This window comes from Tamandua tetradactyla, chromosome 14, assembly GCF_023851605.1.
Source record: "Tamandua tetradactyla isolate mTamTet1 chromosome 14, mTamTet1.pri, whole genome shotgun sequence".
NCBI lineage: Eukaryota > Metazoa > Chordata > Mammalia > Pilosa > Myrmecophagidae > Tamandua > Tamandua tetradactyla.
In genome coordinates, this window is record NC_135340.1 from 69,571,108 (window position 1) to 69,592,283 (window position 21,176).

Sequence of the window (21,176 nt, forward strand, 5' to 3'; positions counted from 1 at the left end):
GTCAATGGATGCTAAGTGGTTGTTCTGGTTTGCTAGCTGCCAGAATGCAACACACCAGAGACGGATTGGCTTTTAATAAAAGGGGATTTATTTTGTTGGTTCTTCAGAGGAAAGGCAGCTAACTTTCCACTGAAGTTCTTTCTTACGTGGAAGGCACAAGATGGTCTCTGCTGGTCTTCTCTCCAGGACCCTGGGTTCCAACAACTTTCCCCGGGGTGACTTCTTTCTGCATCTCCAAAGGCCTGGGCTGAGCTGCAAGTGCTGAGATGAGGAATGCTGAGCTGCTTAGGCTGTGCTACATTGCGTTCTCTCATTTAAGCACCAGCCAATTAAGTCAAACCTCACTCATTGCAGCAGACACATCTCCTAGCTGACTGCAGATATAATTAGCAACAGATAAGATTCAGGTACCATTGGCTTATGTCCACAGCAATAAGACTAGGTATGCTCACCTGGCCAAGTTGACAACTGAATCTAACTGTCACAGTGGTGAACTTGAATTTCTAACAATATCTGGCAGGAACAAGTTGAATTTTCCCCTTCCCCTGCCAGAGAGGTGTTAGAAAGAGCCAATTAAAGTAGAAGATTTTTAAAAGTTCCAGAGCCTCAAAACATAATACAAAGTGTCCTGATTTCAACTGACAACCTAAGAATCAGGAATACCTCAAACTGAATAATAAAAGATAATCAAGAGACACTAACACCAAGATTACAGAAATGTTAGATTTATCTGACAAAAATTTTAAGTGTCCATGTTAAAAATGCTTCAATGACAGGACGACAGGACGGTGCAATGGTGGCTCAGTGGCAGAGTTCTTACCTGCAATGCCGGGGACCTGAGTTCGATTCCCAGTGCCTGCCCGTGTTAAAAAAAAAAAAAAAAAAAGCTTCAATGACAAATTAAGAATATGCTTGAAACAAAGGAAAACAAAGCAAAGAAAGAGACTCAGCAAAGAGTAAGAAGTTACAAAGAAGAAACAAATTGAAATTTTGTAATTGCAGAACCAAATAACTACAATATAAAGTACAATAGATGGGTTCAAGTGCAAAATAGAGGCTGCCAAGGAAAGAAACAATAAACTGAGTGATAGAACAATTGAATATATAATCTGAACAACAGAGAGAAAAGAAATTGAGAAAAATGAATGAGTAGAGAGCATTAAGGACTTGTGGGACTGTAACAAAGTTCTAACATTTGTGTCATCAGAGTCCTGTAAGAAGAGAAAGAGGATGGGACTGAAAAGTACTTGAAGAAATCCTGCATGAAAACCCCCTAAACATCCAAAGAGTAAAAAGGGAATACCACAAACAATAATATACATACATTTGAGAACTTAGAAGAAATGGACCAACTCCTAAGAAAACACAAACTACCACAACTAATCCAGTAAAAAAGTAGATAATTTGAATAGCCCTATAATAATTAAGGAAATAAAATTCATAATTTTAAAAACTCCCCAGAAGAAATGTCCAGGCACAGATGATTTAATTGGAAAATTCTGACCTGTTTCAAGAATAACTGAAATGAATTCTAAAAACTTCTTCCAGAAAATAGATGTGGGAACCTTTTCCAAACATTTTATGAAGCTAGTATTACCTTAAAAACAGACAAGAACAGTACAAAAAAGAAGAAAGAAAGAAAGAAAACCACAGACTAAACATCTCTCATGAACATAGATACAAAAATCTTTAACAAATAATTATCCAATAGAATTCAATATGTAATAAGAATTATATACTATTGCCAATTAGAGTTTATTCCAGGGAGGCAAGGCTGATTCAGTATTAGGGAATCAATCAATGTAATCCACCATACTAACAGGCTACAAAGAGAAATCACATGATTTTTGGATACAGAAAAAAGCACTTGACAAAATTTAACATGCATTCATGATTAAAAACTCAGAAAAACAGTAATAGAGGGAAGTTCCTCATGTTGATAAATAACATCTATACAAGGTCTATAGCTAACATTACACTCAATGGTGAAAAATAATGTCTCAACCTGAAGATCAGGAATAAGACAAGGGAGTCCATATCACCACTCTTATACTACGTAGAGCTGTTGGTTCTAGCAGATGCAAAAAGGCAAGAAAAGTAAATAATATGCATAGTCATGGGAAGGCAGAAATAAAACTGTTCCTATTTGCAGATAACCTAATAGTCTACATAGAAAATATAAGAATTCTACAAAAAAATAGTCCTAACACTAATAAGTGAATTCAGCAATGTTGAAGGATTGAAGAAAAACATGCAAAAATAAAATACATTTACAGATACTAGCACAAATACATGGATATAAAAAATTAAAAATACATTGCCAGTAATAATTGCTCAAAAAGTGAAATAGATTACATTTAACAAAACTTATACAGGGCTTATATGCTAAAATCTGTGCAACACTGAAGAAGGAAATCAAAGATCTTAATAAATGGGGAGAAAATCCATGTTCAGGGATTGAACAATTCAACATAGTAACAAATCAATTCTCAAGTTGATGTATAGGTTGAATGCAATTTCTTTCAAATTCCCTATAAGACTTTTTGAATATGTAGAGAAGATTATTCTAAATTTATAGGGAAAGGCAAAGGATATATAAAAGCTAAAGCAATTTTAATAAGGGAGACTAAACTGGGAACAATTAACCTAACTAGTTTCAAGGCTTGTTACATAGCAACAGTAACCAAGACTGTGTGCTTTAGCCAAGAGATAGGTCCATAGGTCAATGGAAGAGAAGCAAGAAACCCATACAAATAGGCCCAACTGAATTTTGATAGAGGTGCAAAGGCAGTTCAATGGAGATTGAAGACGGCCTTTCAAACAAATGATGCTAGAATAAGTAACATACAAAGGCAAAAAAAAAAAAAATTGACCTAAATCTCATACCTTATATAAAAAATAAGTCAAAATTATAATAAGGCATAAATGTAAAATACAAAACCATCAAAATTTTAGAAAAAAAAGGAAAAAGTCAACAGGATCTAGTCCAGGCACCAGGGAAAGAGAGCTTATATTTGACACTATAAGTGTGATTCATAAAAGAAAAACGTGATTAATTGGACTTCATCAAAATTAAAAACATTTGCTCTGAAATGCCTGGTTAAGAATATGAAAAGACAAGTTACAAGTTACAAAGAAGGAGAAAATATTTGTAAGTCGCGTATACAATGAAGAATGGCTATATAGGATATATATGTGTATAAAAAACTGTCAACATTCAGTGGTAAATTAAAAAAACAGAAAAAAAAAGTCAGTCAATTAGAAAATTGTCAAAACATGAGACTGAGACATTTCACTATAGAAGATTTACAGATGGCAAATAAATACCTGAAGAAATGTTCAATGTGATTAACCATTAGAAAGATACACATTAAACCCACAGTGTGATATTATGTGCCTGTCAGAATGGGTAAATAAAAAATGGTGACAATATAAAATATTGGTGATGATGCAAAGACGAATTGCTCACGTATTGCTGGTGGGAATGTAAAATGGTATAGCCACTCGGGAAAACAATTTGAGGTTTTCTTTAAAAATTAAATATGCAACTACCATATGACCCAGTAGTTTCACACCTGGGCATTTATTGCCAAGAAAGAAGATTTATTTTCACATGAAAACCTATATGTAAATGTTTATGGAGCCCTGTATGTAATAGCACAAAACAGCGACAACCCTGTCATTCAGTGAGTGAACAGTTCAACAAACCATGCTCAATCCATGTGTCGGGGTACTCACCAATTAAAAGAATGGACTTTTGACACCTGCAGAGATCTGAATGAATTGCCAAAGAATTTTGCTGAGTGAAAAAACCAATCCCTAAAGATTATATACTGTGTGATTCCATTTATGCAACATTCTTAAAATGACACAGCTACGAAGATGGAAAAGACTTATTGGCTGCTAGGGATTAAGGAAGGGGCACAGGAGGGAGAGAAGAGATTGTGGCTATTGAAAGGGCAACATGAGGGATCCCTGTGGTGATGGAAATAGTCCGTATTTTGACTGTGCCAATGTCAGTGGTTGATAGTGTCGTAAGATGTTACCATGGGGGGAGAAACTGGGTAAAGAGTTCCCGAAATCTCTGTATTATATATGCATGAGACTCTGCAATTATCTCAAAATAAAAAGTTTAATTCAATGATAGAGAAACACAGATAATTTGTTGTAAAGAGCTTACCACCTAGATAAGCAGCTTTATGAACACAGAAAAAGCGGCAAAGTTACCGGGCAATATGTTGGGGGTGTCATATTATCAAAGAACGAGATAAATTATCTTCTTATCTTGTAACCTTATTTACCATTGCTGTTTAATAAGCACATTCTTATTCATTACTAACCAATCTTCAAGTAGGGATAAATAATTCGATTTGGGGCACTTGTTTAACATGAAAGGAACTCAGAAAAAATTTACTTTACTATATTTGGAATATTTCTCTTAAATTGTTGGGCGGTTATTTTTATAAAAATAAATACATTTATTTTTAATATTTTATTTAGAAAAATGCCAGTTTGCTATTTGCGTATGAGCTCCTCTTAAAAACAGGAATATACCTGAAATAAAATAGCAAACGTTAACTTCAGTTATCAATAAATGCAAGACCCAGTGAAAAGATGAGATCTGGCACTGGATAAAAGTCTTCAGAAATTCTCCATAAATGGGTCCCAAGAAGCCAATAGCCTGTTATATGGTTCGTTGAACAGGAAATGGGAAACTATTTCATGTGAACCAAGGAACCAAGTTGGACATTGGTAACATTAAAAGCATATTTAAGTGGCTGGAATCAAGGGAACAGAACAGAAGCTTCAAATAGTTTTTGCAAGTTGAAGTTAGGTTAAGGTCACTTTAGGAGTCTCAAGTAGAAAGTTTGTTGCAGGTCAGTGATGTGGTTGAAGGAGTAATAAAATCTTTCCGCTGATGTCAAGACCTTTGCATTTCTCTCTAATTCATCTCTGACTCATTCCCTATCTATTTTCCTATCTTTACCAATTTTTCTCTTCCCCTAACCTACTGGTCTTTGGAGTCAACACCAAATGATTCCATAACTATTCTGAAGACTATTTGCTAATTATAAACCTTTTCCTACAATTGCGACGTCACATCGAGTTCTATCACAAAGAAGCAAATATAAATCTTTATATTGTTTTATTTCTGACTCCTTGAAAACAGTAAATCAAGAAACATTTGTTTGAGCTTTGTTATTGGTATGGCGCTGTTAGTGTTATGTGAACAAGGAAATGCAGGAAAATACATAGGAACATGTTCAATGCATTTAAGATCAGCTGGTAAGCCAGTGAAAAACAACTCATACATAAAATAATATTTTAAAAAGGCCATCAGATGGTAAAAGGTTAAAATCTAGGAAAGAGAGGACTCTATCTTGAATAATGGAAAAGATTCAAATAGGCAGAGAGGGCAATTCAAGTGAAGAGACCTCATGGTGAGCCCAGGTACAGAGTCTGGAAAGCATAAGTTGTGCTTGCAAAATAAGTTTCTTGAAGTTGAAGGTTATTGTAATGCAATACAAGGAGACGAGGATGGGTCCAAGAATTGTAGCCAGCATGGGAACTTAATCCTGTAGTCAAAGGTGACCATTTAAGGTGCTCTGTTTGTTATTTTTAAATGCAGATACTGTTTGGTTTTTAAACTCAGTGAAATAACAGATCTTAAACTAATCTGTTTTTCTTAAAATAAATCCTTAAGAACAATTATCTTGAAATGCCATGATGTTAAGAATAAAATAACTTTAGTAGCAAATCCCTTGTTTTATTGTCTGAGCACGTTATTAAAATGTAATTCCCCCAAGTGACATGATATTTTTCCCCTTCCGTTCTTAGCTGATAAAACCCAAAATGTTGGGTGGGCCATGGTGGCTCAGCAGGTAAGAATGCTTGCCTGCCATGCCCGAGGACCTGGGTTTGATTCCCGGTGCCTGCCCATGTTAAGAAAAAAGAAAAAAAAAAAAAAAAAAACCCAAAATGTTGAAATGACAGAATGATTTTAAGTACAACAGGACTTCAATGATATCTGTAAACCAATCGCATTCAATAATTTAGTGTATAAACACTTCTCATACTACTGTCTCTTTTTGCTTTATTTCAAGCCCTGTATCTTGATGAACAACATTCAACAATTGAGGGTCCAGCTGGAAAAAATGTTTGAATCCATGGGTGGGAAAGAGGTGAGTATATTTTTACCCTTACATTTGCCTAACAACTACTTAGAGATCATTAGCAGCATATCTCTTTGCTATGAAAAGTGTCTTAATCAAGTTTTCACAGGGTTTAGCTATGAATAGAAAGCGATCTCTGAAATCTCATTAACAACTAAGGTGCTTTGATACACAGCGGAATACTTTAGTGAATATATTACAAGTGTGACTGGAAGGAGGGAGATAGTCAATAGCCTTTTCTTGTCTGTGGATATATATAATAATAATACATAGATGATTAAATATATATATATGCTAATGATCTGTAAAATTCCAAAAATTGTAGATGGTTTTACTGTACTTACAATGTTGGCTTGATAGTGATGTTTGTTTGAAATGTACTTTGTGGTGCTGGTGATTTTTGATGCATCAGTGGTTTAGTATTCACGCCTAAAATTCATTGTCAAAAATGTATTGTGGGCTGTGTCTGTAATGTGTCATGTCTTTGTCCAACATTTTGACTTGCAATTCCATGAGCAGAAGAAGGAAGGAGAAAGATTCTTTTATGAGGTTTGTGATAGTAAACATCTTATCCCTTTCCTGGCTGTTCCCCCTCCCAAACCTAAAGCCCATCGCACTTCCTACTTACTCTCATTTGTTTGTTTGGGTCAGGCAGATACTTAAATGCTAGCTATGCACCTACCTCCTGCCTGCCCTAAGTCTTTTCTACAACCAGAAATGAGCATCTGGAATTGAGGCCTGGAGGTAATTCAGAGACGGAGGGTTTTGTGGCAGTGATTCCCTCACCACCATCACCCGTTCCATAAAATAAAGATCTTAAGGGTGTCCATGTTAAAAACATAGGGGATATTTCTGTTTAAGATTCATGTACATCGTTGCTTACTGTGGTCAAGTTAGGTTTCAAAGCAAGGATCCTGTTTTTTTTTCTAAATTTAGAAGGCAGCAAAATGCTTCTTCTTTAAGACGGCCTATTTACATATGTTGTTGCTTTTATCCACAAAGAGATATTTATAGATTTTCTACCCCCACTCCAATGTCTCTTTCATTTTCCTCAAGCCTCAGTCTTTTGAAAAATAGACTTGCTATTTCGCATCCTAGAATACGTGTGGTGGTGAAAAAACTTACAAAATGAACGTGTATAAGCTATCCTTCCACTGTACTCTCAGCTTAATTTGTGTAAAATAAGGCTTTATTCCCCAAAGTGTGTTAATGGTTTTTGTAAGGTTTGAGGGAATCGACCTAATTTTTAGAATTCTTCTGCTGAATTAGGGCAGCATAAGCAACTGGGTATTGTAACTTGAGATTCCCTTTTTACTTTTAGTGATCTTTTATATTCAGGCTCTCAGTACACTTACTGTTTGCAAAAGCATTGAAGAGATTACTGATTTCTTACGGGAAATCCTATCACCTTTCAATGAATTTAAAAGACCATAAACCATTTAAAAATGAAGTTATGTTTAAGATGCCATATTTCCAGAAAGTTCTCCTGATAGTGTTACTATTTCATTACTATACTGTGGTTGAATTCTAATGTGTATAAAATATACCACAGAGCTAAATATTAACTAGACAAGTCAGAAAAAAGAATCAACCAAACAAATCAGACCTGTGCAGAAAGGAAACTGTGAGACCAGGTAGCAGCTATCTAAAAATTTTGCAAGATGCTCTATATGCTAAACAAAAAAGAGACTCATATTTCAGATAGAATTGCGAGCACAAGTTTCACATTATAAATTTGGGTTAAGATATGTGGCTAAATCACACAACTGCTGTTGCTAGAAGAAATAATAAAGCCAGAAATTCTACACTTCATGCCTTCTCTCTTTGTATCCCTTACCATTTCTTTGTGCTAAGGTCCGCATACACAATTTAAAAGGACAAATTCAATTAGCTAAATGCAATGAATGTCTAGCAATTAACAATACAGTTTGTTAGAAGGATAGCATTTACCCTAACTTCTTTCTTTTCCCACATTTAGATATCTCCCCTTCCTTTTCTCCTCGGCCTCTTTGCTCTAGTTCTTCTGTCTTCCTTTCCATGTAATTTCTTTTTTCTTATTCTCTTCCATTTTGTCTTTTATCTTCTGTTGCCAAAGGGAAGCTTTAGACAGGCCTCCTTAGCTGACATTAGGTTGATGAAATGGTAAGAAGCAAGACCTGTACCCAAGTGATCCAAGTCTGAGTGTAGCATGCAGCCTCCCCTACCGACATAAGCTTCATGAACACAGAATTATGTTACAGATGATTGCTACTCTCAGCTCCTATAGGCACCAGATGCTCAAAGTAATAGGCAGCATCCAGTCAGTCCTGTTCTCTATGTATAGTAGTATCTTAATGAATTCCTTAACTTGGGGCTTTCATAAAGATGAAAAAGGATTTCTGTTGAGAATGACAAAATTCATGCTTTGATATGAGAAGTATATATAACATTTGATGTAGACATGTTCAGTGGCCTTTAAAGTTTATACAGTGTGTCCTAAGGCCAATTCCAAGATTCTTCTTCACAGTGGGACTAGTTTCAAAACCTTGACTGATATTGCTGGAAGCAGTAAGAGAAATATCCTGGCCTAGATCTCATTCTTTTTTTATTTATATGTTTGTTATTATTCGGTCCCCCACCGTCTGTGCTGGGATGTACATTTCTTTGCTACAAAGACCGTGTTATCAAACCATTGCTTGTGCAGTTTGCTCAAAATAGTTTTTAATGCCATGTATTTATTAGTTGGCTTCTAATAACAGCATTGCTTGCTGCAAAGTTTGGCCACTTGCAGGCATGGCTGCATGACACTGCAGCTCTCTGCTGCTTTGACCCAAACACAGTGTTTGGGCAGCTGCTTTTTCTTTGCAGGATAAGCTTCTCTGCAAGGAGTCAGGCATCCTTGAAACCCTTTTTTGGTCAAAAAATCCACTCTGTATTGTGCTAACCGGAAACATTACCTAACACTTCAACAATCTTCGGATGATATTGTCAACAGTGGCCCAAAAAAACAGTCACTTGAATGGTCCTTGTTAATTAATGCACGTACAGCATCCTGTGGGCCAGGAAGGTACAGTTGTTTTCCAGTGGGTTATTTAGAAAAAAACAAAGGAGAGAAAAGCAAACCACTAAGTGTCCTCTATGAAGTGTTTTCCCAACAAATTAAGAATATGTTTTGACTTAACAACCCTGACTCATCTAGAGAACATAAAAAAAAAGTGTCACACAAACCATGAAAAAAGTGTGTCACACAAACCATGAAACAAAAAGTAACATTTAAGAATGAGGCTCAGAGTCTGTTTCATAAAAAGAACCTCAGATGATTTTTATGTGTATGCAGTTTTGGAAATTACTATACAAAAACAGATAAAATAGCCAACTTATGCTATGGATTGACTTGCATTAAAGTTTAATTTAACATTGCAATCCCCATACTGAATTGCCTGTCTCATTATAACACAATAACAACAAAATGATAATCAGGATGCATGTGATAATTTTCACTCCTCAGTGAGTGATTATTTTATCTTGTAATTGCTCAAACAGCTTAAACGTAAAATAAATATATTTTGGTTTAGATTATCTTAATCACTCAGTTATTTCAGACAATTAAATACCTAACCTGTTTTCATTTTATAACAAAAAGATAACTTGTGGCCTATGGAAAACTTAGCTGTATTTCCTTAATCTACAATCTAATTTGTACAAGTACATGAAAAGGAAAAATCAAATCATTCAGAATTTAATTTCTTTTCAGGAAATTGTAAGATAATTTATATGAAACTCTATAGAACTTGTAGTAATAGATTTAGAATTCTGACTGTGCTGCCCTGTGTTGGTACAATCATCTTGAATAAGATAGAATCCATACTTAATAGGCTTGCAGACCTTTTGATAGTACTTCTAATTCTAGAAGTTGATCAGTATTAGGACACTTGGGGGAAAGAAAGGATTTGTTTGCTCAGCTGAATTCTCTCATTCCGCTGGCCACAAAACTCACCAATTAGGTTCAATGGTAATGTTATTTTTTATTGATATGTCTCAAAAAATGATTGAATCTTCTGATTCATTTCATCTGTGGTAACATCCCTGTGAGAGTAACTTTCACGTATGTCCAGACTGAATCAGGCCAAGGAACCTGTAACATAGTTCCACCTCTCCTAAAATGTTCTATTTAAGGAACCACTAAATTATTCATTTGTTTCAGAGATACATACCTATGCCACTTTTTATATTTTAATGATGAATTTGATATGTCAGTTTAGAAACATCTTCTAGATGACCAAAAGCTTTGCTCAGGTACCTCATGGAAATACGTTGTAAGACCATTAGCCATATGGACTTGGTCATTAGCTAAGCAATCTCCTGACCTGAGCAGAAAGAAATAAACCTGTGTCACTTTTTACTTGGCACTCTCCTCTCTACTTTATAGTTGCTGGGGCCACAGGTGATCAAAGATCACTGCCTTAAAGGAAATAATTCTCTCTGCTGGTAGTTCTCGAATTTGAACTTGTGGAACTGCCTGGAGAACTTGCTAAAACAGACATAGCTGAACCCCATCCTCTGGAATATTTGATCTAGTAGGTCTGAGGTGAGGCTCAAAAGTTTCATTTCTGCTAAATTCCTAGGTGGTGCTGATGGTGCAGGTCTGAGGAAGACACTTTGAGAAGCCCTTCTCTATGCTTAGTTAAGGCAATTACCATATAATTGGGAAATGTGTCAGAATACTCCTTTGTTTTATCTGTGCACCACTCCTGACCAGCCTTTGTGTTTGAATCTTGAGAACACATGGGATTCAATGCTTTAGATTCGACCTTCAGAGTTTCTATAATAGTGCAGGCAAAACTTTAAGTTACAGAGCATAGCAGTCCCAAAATCTAGGTGGCCACTTTGCAGCCAAACGCAAAGTCCAGCATTCTTTTAAACATTCTGGACTTTATGCAGACATTTTATAAAAAAAGGTCATAATTGAAATGAGTCCAAGCTTTATGTTCAGGTTTTGGATCTATCTTACCTTTTCTCCTTAGTGCAAATAGAGACATAATTCACTAGTTAATACACTGAGAATTAATCTGCTGTTTTATCTTCTTTTCAGCAATCGCAAAATCAATCTTAAAATACGTTAAATTAAGAAAATATATGTTAGATGCCTTTAGATAATAAAATAGACAATTTTAATGAGTCCCATCTTCCTCTTAATTCTAAAGTTGTTTCCTAAAGCAATTTGCAAAGTTCTTCCTGTTCAGTTAGGTATATATTATTCCCTACTGATATGCAATGTATTAGATTTTTACTGTATTTGTGTATGGGTGGGAGAGGGTTGGGTTTATGGAAATACCAAAGTATTTTTGAAATGCCTTGAGCCTCAAAGTGTTCAAAAGATGTAAAACCTTGTTAATCAATAAATGGAGCCGAGATAACTTTCAGCAACTCTTTTTTTTTGTTTTGTTTTGTTTTGTTTTTTAAATTTTTTTATTAATCAAAAAAAAGAAATTAACACAACATTTAGAAATCACTCCATTCTACACATGCACTCAGTAATTCTTAGTATCATCACATAGATGTATGATCATCATTTCTTAGTACATTTGCATCGATTTAGGAAAAGAACTAGCAAAACAGCAGAAAAAGATATAGAATGTTAATATAGAGAAGAGAATTAAAATAATAATACTAATAAAAATATATATATATAAAAAAAGGAAAAAGAAAAAACAAAAACAAAAGATACAATCAAACAAACAAAAAATTATATTTCAGGTGCAGCTTCATTCAGTGTTCCAACATAGTTACATTACACTTAGGTATCACTGTGCTGTCCATTTTTGAGTTCTTATATCTAGTCCTGTTGCACAGTCTGTATCCCTTCAGCTCCAATTACCCATTATCTTACCCTGTTTCTAACTCCTGCTGGTCTCTGCCACCAATGATATATTCCAAGCTGATTCTCGAATGTCGGTTCACATCAGTGGGACCATACAGTATTTGTCCTTTAGTTCCTGGCTAGACTCACTCAGCATAATGTTCTCTAGGTCCATCCATGTTATTACATGCTTCATAAGTTTAGTCTGTCTTAAAGCTGCATAATATTCCATCATAGGTATATGCCACATTTTGTTTAGCCACTCGTCTGTTGATGGACATTTTGGCTGTTTCCATCTCTTCGCAATTGTAGATAATGCTGCTATAAACACTGGTGTGCAAATGTCCGTCTGTGTCATTGCCCATAAGTCCTTTGAGTAGATACCTAGCAGTGGTATTGCTGGGTCGTAATCCATTCTGCCAGTCTATGTCCCCTGATTGGGAAATTCAGTCCATTAACTTTTAGTTTCATTACTGTTTGGATAATACTTTCCTCCACCATTTTGGCTTTTGTATTATATATATCATATCTGATTTTCCTTCTTTCTACACTTTACTCCATACCTCTCTCTTCTGTCTTTTCGTATCTGACTCTAGTGCTCCCTTTAGTATTTCTTACAGAGCTGGTCTCTTGGTCACAAATTCTCTCAGTGACTTTTTGTCTATAAATGTTTTAATTTCTCCTTCATTTTTGAAGGACAATTTTGCTGGATATAGAAGTCTTGGTTGGCAGTTTTTCTCTTTTAGTAATTTAAATATATCATCCCACTGTCTTCTAGCTTCCATGGTTTCTGCTGAGAAATCTACACATAGTCTTATTGGGTTTCCCTTGTATGTGACGGATTGTTTTTCTCTTGCTGCTTTCAAGATCCTCTCTTTCTCTTTGACCTCTGACATTCTAACTAGTAAGTGTCTTGGAGAACGCCTATTTGGGTCTATTCTCTTTGGGGTGCGCTGCACTTCTTGGATCTGTAAGTTTAGGTCTTTCATAAGAGTTGGGAAATTTTCAGTGATAATTTCTTCCATTAGTTTTTCTCCTCCTTTTCCCTTCTCTTCTCCTTCTGGGACACCCACAACACGTATATTTGTGCGCTTCATATTGTCATTCAGTTCCCTGATCCCCTGCTCAAGTTTTTCCATTCTTTTCCCTATAGTTTCTGTTTCTTTTTGGAATTCAGATGTTCCGTCCTCCAGTTCACTAATTGTAGCTTCTGTCTCTTTAGATCTACCATTGCAGGTATCCATTGTTTTTTCCATTTTTTCTTCTTTGTCCTTCACTCCCATAAGTTCTGTGATTTGTTTTTTCAGATTTTCTATTTCTTCTTTTTGTTCAGCCCATGTCTTCTTCATGTCCTCCCTCAATTTATTGATTTGGTTTTTGAAGAGTTTTTCCATTTCTGTTCGTATATTCAGCATTAGTTGTCTCAGCTCCTGCATCTCATTTGAACTATTGGTTTGTTCCTTTGACTGGGCCATATCTTCAATTTTCCGAGTGTCATCCATTATTTTCTGCTGGTGTCTGGGCATTTGATCAGATTTCCCTGGGTGTGGGACCCAGCTGGTTGAAAGGTTTTTCTGTGAAATCTCTGGGCTCTGTTTTTCTTCTCCTGCCTAGTAGGTGGCGCTCGTGGCGCTTGTCTGTCTGCGGGTCCCACCAGCAAAAGATGCTGCGACTCCTTTAACTTGCCAAGCCGAATCTCGCAGTCGGCCTGGGAAATCGCGCGTGGAGGGGGGGTCGCCGGCCGCCGTGGCTTGGGGGAGTGCCGGTCCAAATTGCCCAGCTGGCCCAAGACGCCAAGCGTGGTGGGAGGGCCCCGCTATCCAACATTCCCAGTCAGACCGGGGAGCCACGTGCGTGGAGGAGACCCCAGTCGCCAGCCGCCCCGGCCAGGAAAACGCGCACCCCTCGGGTATCTCACCACAGCGGATTCTCCCTGCCCGTTCAGCCGTTTCAGAATGGGGTACGCTGTCTTTTTGGTCTCTGTCGTGGCTCCGGGAGCTGTTTCATATTGTTTCTGTTTCTTTAGTTGCTGTTCTGGAGGAGGAACTAAAACCCGCGCGTCTTACTAAGCCGCCATCTTCTCCGGAAGTCTCCAACTTTTAGCAACTCTTGAAAGAGATCTTCAGAAGCCAGACTCAGCTTCAGAAGCCAATTTTTATTTAGCACTAGAGATACAACCATCACTAAGTTACAAACCCCATCCTCAAAGAATTTCGAGCTTAGTGGAATAAGAACAACTAAGATAAAGTTTGTAGGGTGAACGCCCCCCAACATTCTCTAAACTCTGAAATATTCTTCAGAGGAAAGCTGTAATTATTACATCTTCTCCTGCAACAATTCAAAGAATAAACTAAAAAACTAGCCTCTTATGTCTAAATAAGGTGACAGATGTCATTTGGCTGAATTCAGTATAAGTAACCTGTTATTTTTAGTTTCATGATATCAGACAACAAGGAGGATTGAACATTCGAAGTACTGGCCCTTTCTTTTGGCAGCATTAGATATCATCTCATCTGTCTTCTCTTTACTCCTAATGATCTCTAAAATAAAAGTTAACAAATTGGACTTAATAGAAAATTAAGGGAATATTGAGAGCCAAAAGGGGAAATATTGCACTGAAGTGATTTAATAGATATGATTAAGAATCCAGCACTACTGCACATAAAGGTCAGCTAACTGCTAAACTTGTGAAATTAAGAGAAGGTACTGCTGAGAAGGTTGATAGGTTTCAGAACTGGCTACTCATGTAAAAATAAAATGCAGACCCAGGCATACACTGCTGGTTAACCTCTAGCCCTAGAGCATTCCAGAGAGATCGTAGGGTCTACCCACCTATGCCAAGTGTCTTTTTAAACTAATTTATCTATGAGCCCTAAGAAAACTTCAGGAGAAAGAAGGCAAACCACAGCCGGGAAGAAGAGAGATTGAGAGTTTTACTTTGATGGCCATTTTGTATAATAAACCTATTGCATTATCTTGTTCACTCCCCTTCAGCTGTTTAAGCCTGCCGTCACAAACCACAAATCAGTGCAGTTGCCAGCAAAATTTATTTCTTTGGCTCAACCAATTGTCCCTCTTTTCACACTTGGAAGAATGGTCCAAAGGCACTGCAGGCAAATGAATGGCTTACTGAGGGAGTCCTGCTCCCATCACTTGATGTTCAACAACAAATTCATTGTTGGATTCAGCAGATAATTCCCACGCTGTTTACAGTGGTTCATTCAGAGATTTGAACAGCAGGATGCAAAAGGGTGGAAAAGGGCAAAAAGGCAGTTTTAAGAAAATAAAATTCTTAACATAAATTCTATGTCCCATTTTCCTGACATCACTACTCTGTCCAGATTCAGCTAATCAGCCAATACATGGAGCTAATAAGCCCAAATTTCCTTTGCTGTTGGGGTTTTTTTTGTTTGTTTTTTGTTTTTTTTTTTAATGAAAGTTTTCAAGAAAGAATTTCTTAAACAATTACAGTTTCTCAGAGTGACCCTTTCAATCCCCACATGATTTCAAAAGCATGACATTTTATCTAGGCCTTGCATTCTCCCACCTGTAAAAAAGGAATGAGTTGACCTACATGATTTCTGAAGTTCATTCTAGTTCTGAAATTCTGTGATTGTAGGGAAAAGGGCTTTGTTAGCAATCCTTAAAGGAGAGGGATACTGTATGTGTTGTCAGTGAGAAGGAAAACCATATTAAACTAATAGAAAAGAATAGATCACACCATTCACATATGGCCCAAAAGCCTATTTAATTCAAAGAAAAATAGTTCAGATAACTAGAAATAGAAATTTTCAAAACTTAACATGTATTTGCTAATTCAAAACTAAAGGATAAGGAAGAGTTTTTTTTTTCCTTCACTTGTCTCGGCTAAAGAACCTAACAAAATGTTGCGAAAGTTCATATGAAGTGCAATGGCATATTTAGTACATACTGCCTTTAATTAGGATGGGAGACTACAGGTGTTTAATTTTTAAAAAAACAAGTACTTAGAAGCATGAATTTATAGAATGTTTTTCTTCTAGCAACAGTTCATGCAAAAATGAGTGAGATAAGGAAAATGCCATAGTCTATTCATAAAAATGATAATAGAAGTACTTGGGGCGGGGATCGCTTCTAAGAGGAATGAAAAAAAAAAACAAAATAAAATTTTAAAAATATCTGGGCAGCATTAGTAGAATTGGTAGAACTGGTACTCTTTTTATTTTTCACCATAGAGAGAACCATGTGCTCTTTTATCTCTGACACATTAACCTCGGTATTCAAACTGAACATCAAAGCACTGCCAAGTAAATTAGGGCATTTCAGGGAGAGTACCCTCTTGTTGGATTCACTAGGAAATGTTCAGTGATTTTATCATCATATACCTTAAGTTGAGCTAGGCCTTATGAGATGAATAGATTCTGGCCAAGTCCAAGGGTTGGAGGGAAGTGATCTTTTCAAAATAGAGGGAATGGCAAGGGCCCAGATAGCATTAGGAAGAATTGCTTGAAGCAACTCTGTGGTTGAACATCAGCAAGAGAGGTCAGCAGGTGTTGCAGTCTTTCAGCAACCCCTGTGAAATAAAAAACACAGACGCGGACACTCCTGTGGAATGAGTCACACAGACACACACAGCAGACAGACAGGATGACTGCAGCCCCGCAGAGCTCCAGCTGCTTTATTTTATATCATTTCTCATAGCTCTTTTGCTGACCAAGCCTGTTTTTTCGGTATATTACTCCCTCGTTCTCTTGTTACTTTCAATCTAGCCTCCTGGGTATCTGGGTAGCAAAAAGGGAACATTCCATACTTTGTGTGCGAAAGTAGATACAAAACAAGTCTGTTTGCAGACCATGTCCTTCCCCTTCGTCCCCAGATAAGGCTCACGGCTGGGAGCTCGCTGTTTGCAGCAGACCTCCTCAAGGCCACTTTGAAGCCAGTCACTCCCAATAAATTCCGCAGGTTTTCTGTTAACCCTTTGGCTCCTACAAGCAGGTATCATGATCAGATTTGGGCTTTATGGAAAACAACCCTGAGAGCAGTTAGGAGGGTGGAATGGAAGGGGGAAATAAGAAAAATAATTTGGAGATCATTGCAATAGTTTGGATGAGAATACTTCTGAATCAAGATTATAGAAACAAAGAGGATGGGATGGATGAAGAAAACATTTCAGATACTACCAGTAATATTTAATATCCAAATGAATGTGTAAGGGAAGATGATTGAAAACAGTCAAAGATGGCACATATTTCTTGACTGCCATGAACCTAGTCAGAAAAAAAAAAAGAGAAATTAAAGATGGGTAGGTAATAAGTTCAGTTTTTGATATGTTGAACTTGAGGTAACTGTGAGCCATCAAAGTAGAAAAGTCTAACAGGCACTTTGGAATATAGATGTGATGCTCAAGCACATTGTGAAGACTGGAAATAGCAGGCTCAGGAGTCATGAACATTCAGGTGGTAATTGAAGCTATAGCCATGAATGTGATTGCTTAAGGAAAGAGTATTCAGTGAAAAGAAAAAAGTACTGGGAAGGGAAAGCCAAAGAATACTAATATTTAATAAGTATGAAGTGGAAGAAAAGTCAAAGGAGATAGACAAATCATGATCAGAGGAGTAGAAGTTATGAAAGACAAATTGGAGGCAAGTTGTCATTTTATTTGGAGCACCAAAGTTTTCTGCGGGAAAGAAAGCCAGAATGGAAGTAGGTTCAGGTATTGAGGGATGGCAAAGAATTTTTATAGACATAAAAAGGAAATAGCTTAACTCCTATTGATTGGATGAGAGTTTGTCTGTCTCACAGGGGGCAGATTTAGGGCACTGAGGCTTTATTTTTGTATTGGAGCAAAGGTAATGAACCAGGGGCTTACTGGCTATCTGGGTAAGATGCCTTGGTGGGGATTTCAAATTTCGAAAGAGGCAATTCAAAAGGGCATGATTTTCTTCCTATAAGGGGGCCCCCAGGGCCTTCACTATACAATTTTATCAAAGGTGACCTAGAACATGGCAGTATCTAGAAAAACAAGGAAGGAAAGAGCTTGAGAAATAAACACCAATATGAATGAAGGCTAGTAGGATAAATAAAGCCATTGGAATTGTCAATGAAGAGGGTATTAGTGGCCTATATGTAAAACCATTTCAGTGAAATATCATAGCAAAACTCACACTCCAGTGAGTTATAAGTATTTATCTGATAAGGATATGGGCAACAAGTTTTGCAGTGCCACACAGTGAAATAAGTTGGGCTTTTCTTTTCTTATTATTTTAAAGTTATTTTATTGCAATATGTTTAATATTATACAATCTATCAAATCAATGGCTTTTAGTATAATCAAGAGTTGTTCATTCATCACCACAGTCAATTTTAGAACACTTTCATTTACCCTAAAAAGAAAAATCCCACACTTCTTAGTAGCCACCTCTTATTCTCCCTCTCCTTCCCCATTTCTATATAACTGACAATCTGTTTCTGTCTCTGTAGTTCTATGCATATTTCATTTCATATAAATGCAATCATATAATATGTAGTATTTTGTGTCTGGTTTCACTTAGCATAATATTTTTATAATATTTTAATTAGAGAAGTAGTAGGCTTATAGAAAAGTCATGTAAAAAAAAATACAGTGTTCCAATATACCCCACTATTGTTGACACTGTGCATTGGTGTGGTACCTTTGTTAGAACTGGCAAAGAATATCGGAACAGTACTATTAACCATAGCTTATAGTTTACATTAAGTGTGTTTTGTTGCCATATACGACCCTATAATTAACACCTTTAATACTGTCATATATTTGTTATAATTCATGAAAAAATATTTTATACTTGCACTATCAATCTCACTCCATCATCCACAACAGGGCTCCCTGTGTTATACAATCCCATGATTTATCTTATAATTTTCATTCTAGTAACATAACACCATTATAACATTACCAATTCAACAAAGTCAACACTGTTAATTATACTCAGAATAATGTGCTACCATCACCACTATCCCTTTCCAAACATTTACAATCATTCTAAATAGAACAAATTAAGCATCAGTTCCCCATTCTCTACCCCCACTCTAACCCCTGGTAAACTATATTCTAGATTCTAATAGTTTGCTTATGATAATTAGTTCATGTCAGTGAGATAATATATTTGTCTTTTGTGGCTGACTTATTTCACTTAACATAATTCCATCAAGGTTCATTCATGTTGCCACATGAATTAGGACTTCATTCCTTTTTACAAAGGAATTATATTACATTGCATTTATATACCACATTTTGTTTATTTATCTTCATTGGTTGATGGACACTTGAGTTGCTTCCATCTTTTGGAAATTGTAAATAGTGCTGCTATGAATATTAGTGTGCAAATATCTGTTTGAGTCCCTGCTTTCAATTCTTCTGGGTACATATACAGGAAAGGGGGAGGGAAAGAGACTGAGAAACTATGGTAAAGAGCTGTGAGTAGCTTGCTTACTACTGAGGCAGACCACCTCAGGTTCCAGTCCTTGGATGGCTGCTGAAGATGGAAAGGACCGTGGCAGTCCTCTTCCCCAAGAATGGAGAGGTGAGGAGCTAGCTGAGCATTAATCACAGCTTTTGATCAGTGAGTTCAGATTGCGGGGTACCAGCTCTGAGTTGCTGTTCTAGCCCACCCTGGATAAGGAGTGCCACAGCAATTTTTTTTCAGCCACGTCCCTGACAAGGGCGGAGCCAGGGGAGGTTTTCAGACACAGTAGCTCCTTAGGGCCGCAGGGGTCAGTGTGTTGAAGGGCACCATCTTCAGGACAGGCCAAGAAGTCCCAGCACTAGGGGAGCATCAAAACGGCTTCTTGGCATTATTCCTGACCCTCTTCCTAGAACTATTTGGGGTTGGTTTCCACCCACTTTGTGCGTCTCTAGCTTTGCTTTTGGCTGGGAAATACTAACTTAGGAAAGTCCTCTCTGGGCTATCTTCCTCCTTGAATTTTCCCTCTAGGCAAAAAGCAGCTAGAAACAATAAAAGAAGTGTAAAACAAACACACAAATGAAAAACCTATTGAGGAAAAACAAAGAAACAAAGAACAGATCAAGATTCCTGGAGTAAAAGTACATAAGAAATGAAACTTTCTCCTAGGGGGGAATTAATTACAGAAATAGTACAATCTTAAGAATTGTACCACATGTCCAAGACAAGAATCAGGTGAAAAAGATCTGACAAAATCTGATCCGTTAAATACAGAGAAGTATAAAGGTCTAGAATAAGTTGAACCACGTGTCAAAGAAGAGCCTAATGCAAATCCAATCAACCGTGAAACCCTAGGCAAGAGAGAAAAACTGACTTGGAGAGTAAACCCATCAAGATAATCAGATGCCTAGACTTCAGCACCAAGTACAAGCCATAATAAGAAACAGGAAGAGATGGCCCAGTCAAAGGAACAAGTTAAAAATTCAGAGGAGACACAAAATATGAAACAACTAATCAAAGATGTTCAAGAAAATCTTTTAAATCAATTCAAGGACCTGAAGGAAAATATGGCTAAAGAGATAAAGGATATTAAGAAGATACTGGGCGAACATAAAAGAATTTGAAAACATAAAAAGAAACAACAAAAATTATGGGAATAACAGGAGTGATAGAAGAAATTAAAAATACCCTGGAGGCATACAACAGCAGATTTGGAAAGGAAGGATAAAGAGTCAGTAAACTAGAAGATATGACAACTGAAATCTAACAGAAGAACAGAAAGAGCAAAGAACAGAAAATATTGATCAGGGTCTCAGGGATTTGAATGACAACATGAAGTACACAAATAGACATGTCATGGGTACCCAGAAGAAAAGAAAAGGGAAAGGGGGCAGAAATAATATGGGAGGAATAATGGCCAAATATTTCCTAACTGTTATGAAAGACATAATACAAATGCCCAAGAAGCACAACATGCTCCAAACAGAATAAATACTAATGGATAGACTGACTACAAGACACATACTAATCATAATGTCAAATACAAAATACAAAGAATCCTGAAAGCAGCAAGGGAAAAGTGATATTTTTACATACAAGGGAACTACACTAAGTGCTGATTTCTTATCAGAAACCTTGGAGGTGATAAGGCACTGGTATGATATATTCAAGATACTGAAAGAGGAAACCTGCCAGTCAAGAACTCTTTATCCGGCTTAACTGTTCTTCAAAATTGAGGAAGAG

The 21,176-nt window shown here is 36.7% G+C and overlaps 1 protein-coding gene across 2 annotated transcripts in view; it reads left to right on the top strand.

Moving 5' to 3' along the window:
* UNC13C (unc-13 homolog C) overlaps positions 1-21,176 on the top strand; it is a 663,640-nt gene that overhangs the window by 512,084 nt on the left and 130,380 nt on the right. For both annotated transcript variants that reach the window (XM_077127956.1, XM_077127957.1), the window contains exon 23: positions 6,105-6,182. In XM_077127956.1, the coding sequence (XP_076984071.1) occupies positions 6,105-6,182 (78 nt within the window). The remainder of the gene's footprint in view (positions 1-6,104; positions 6,183-21,176) is intronic.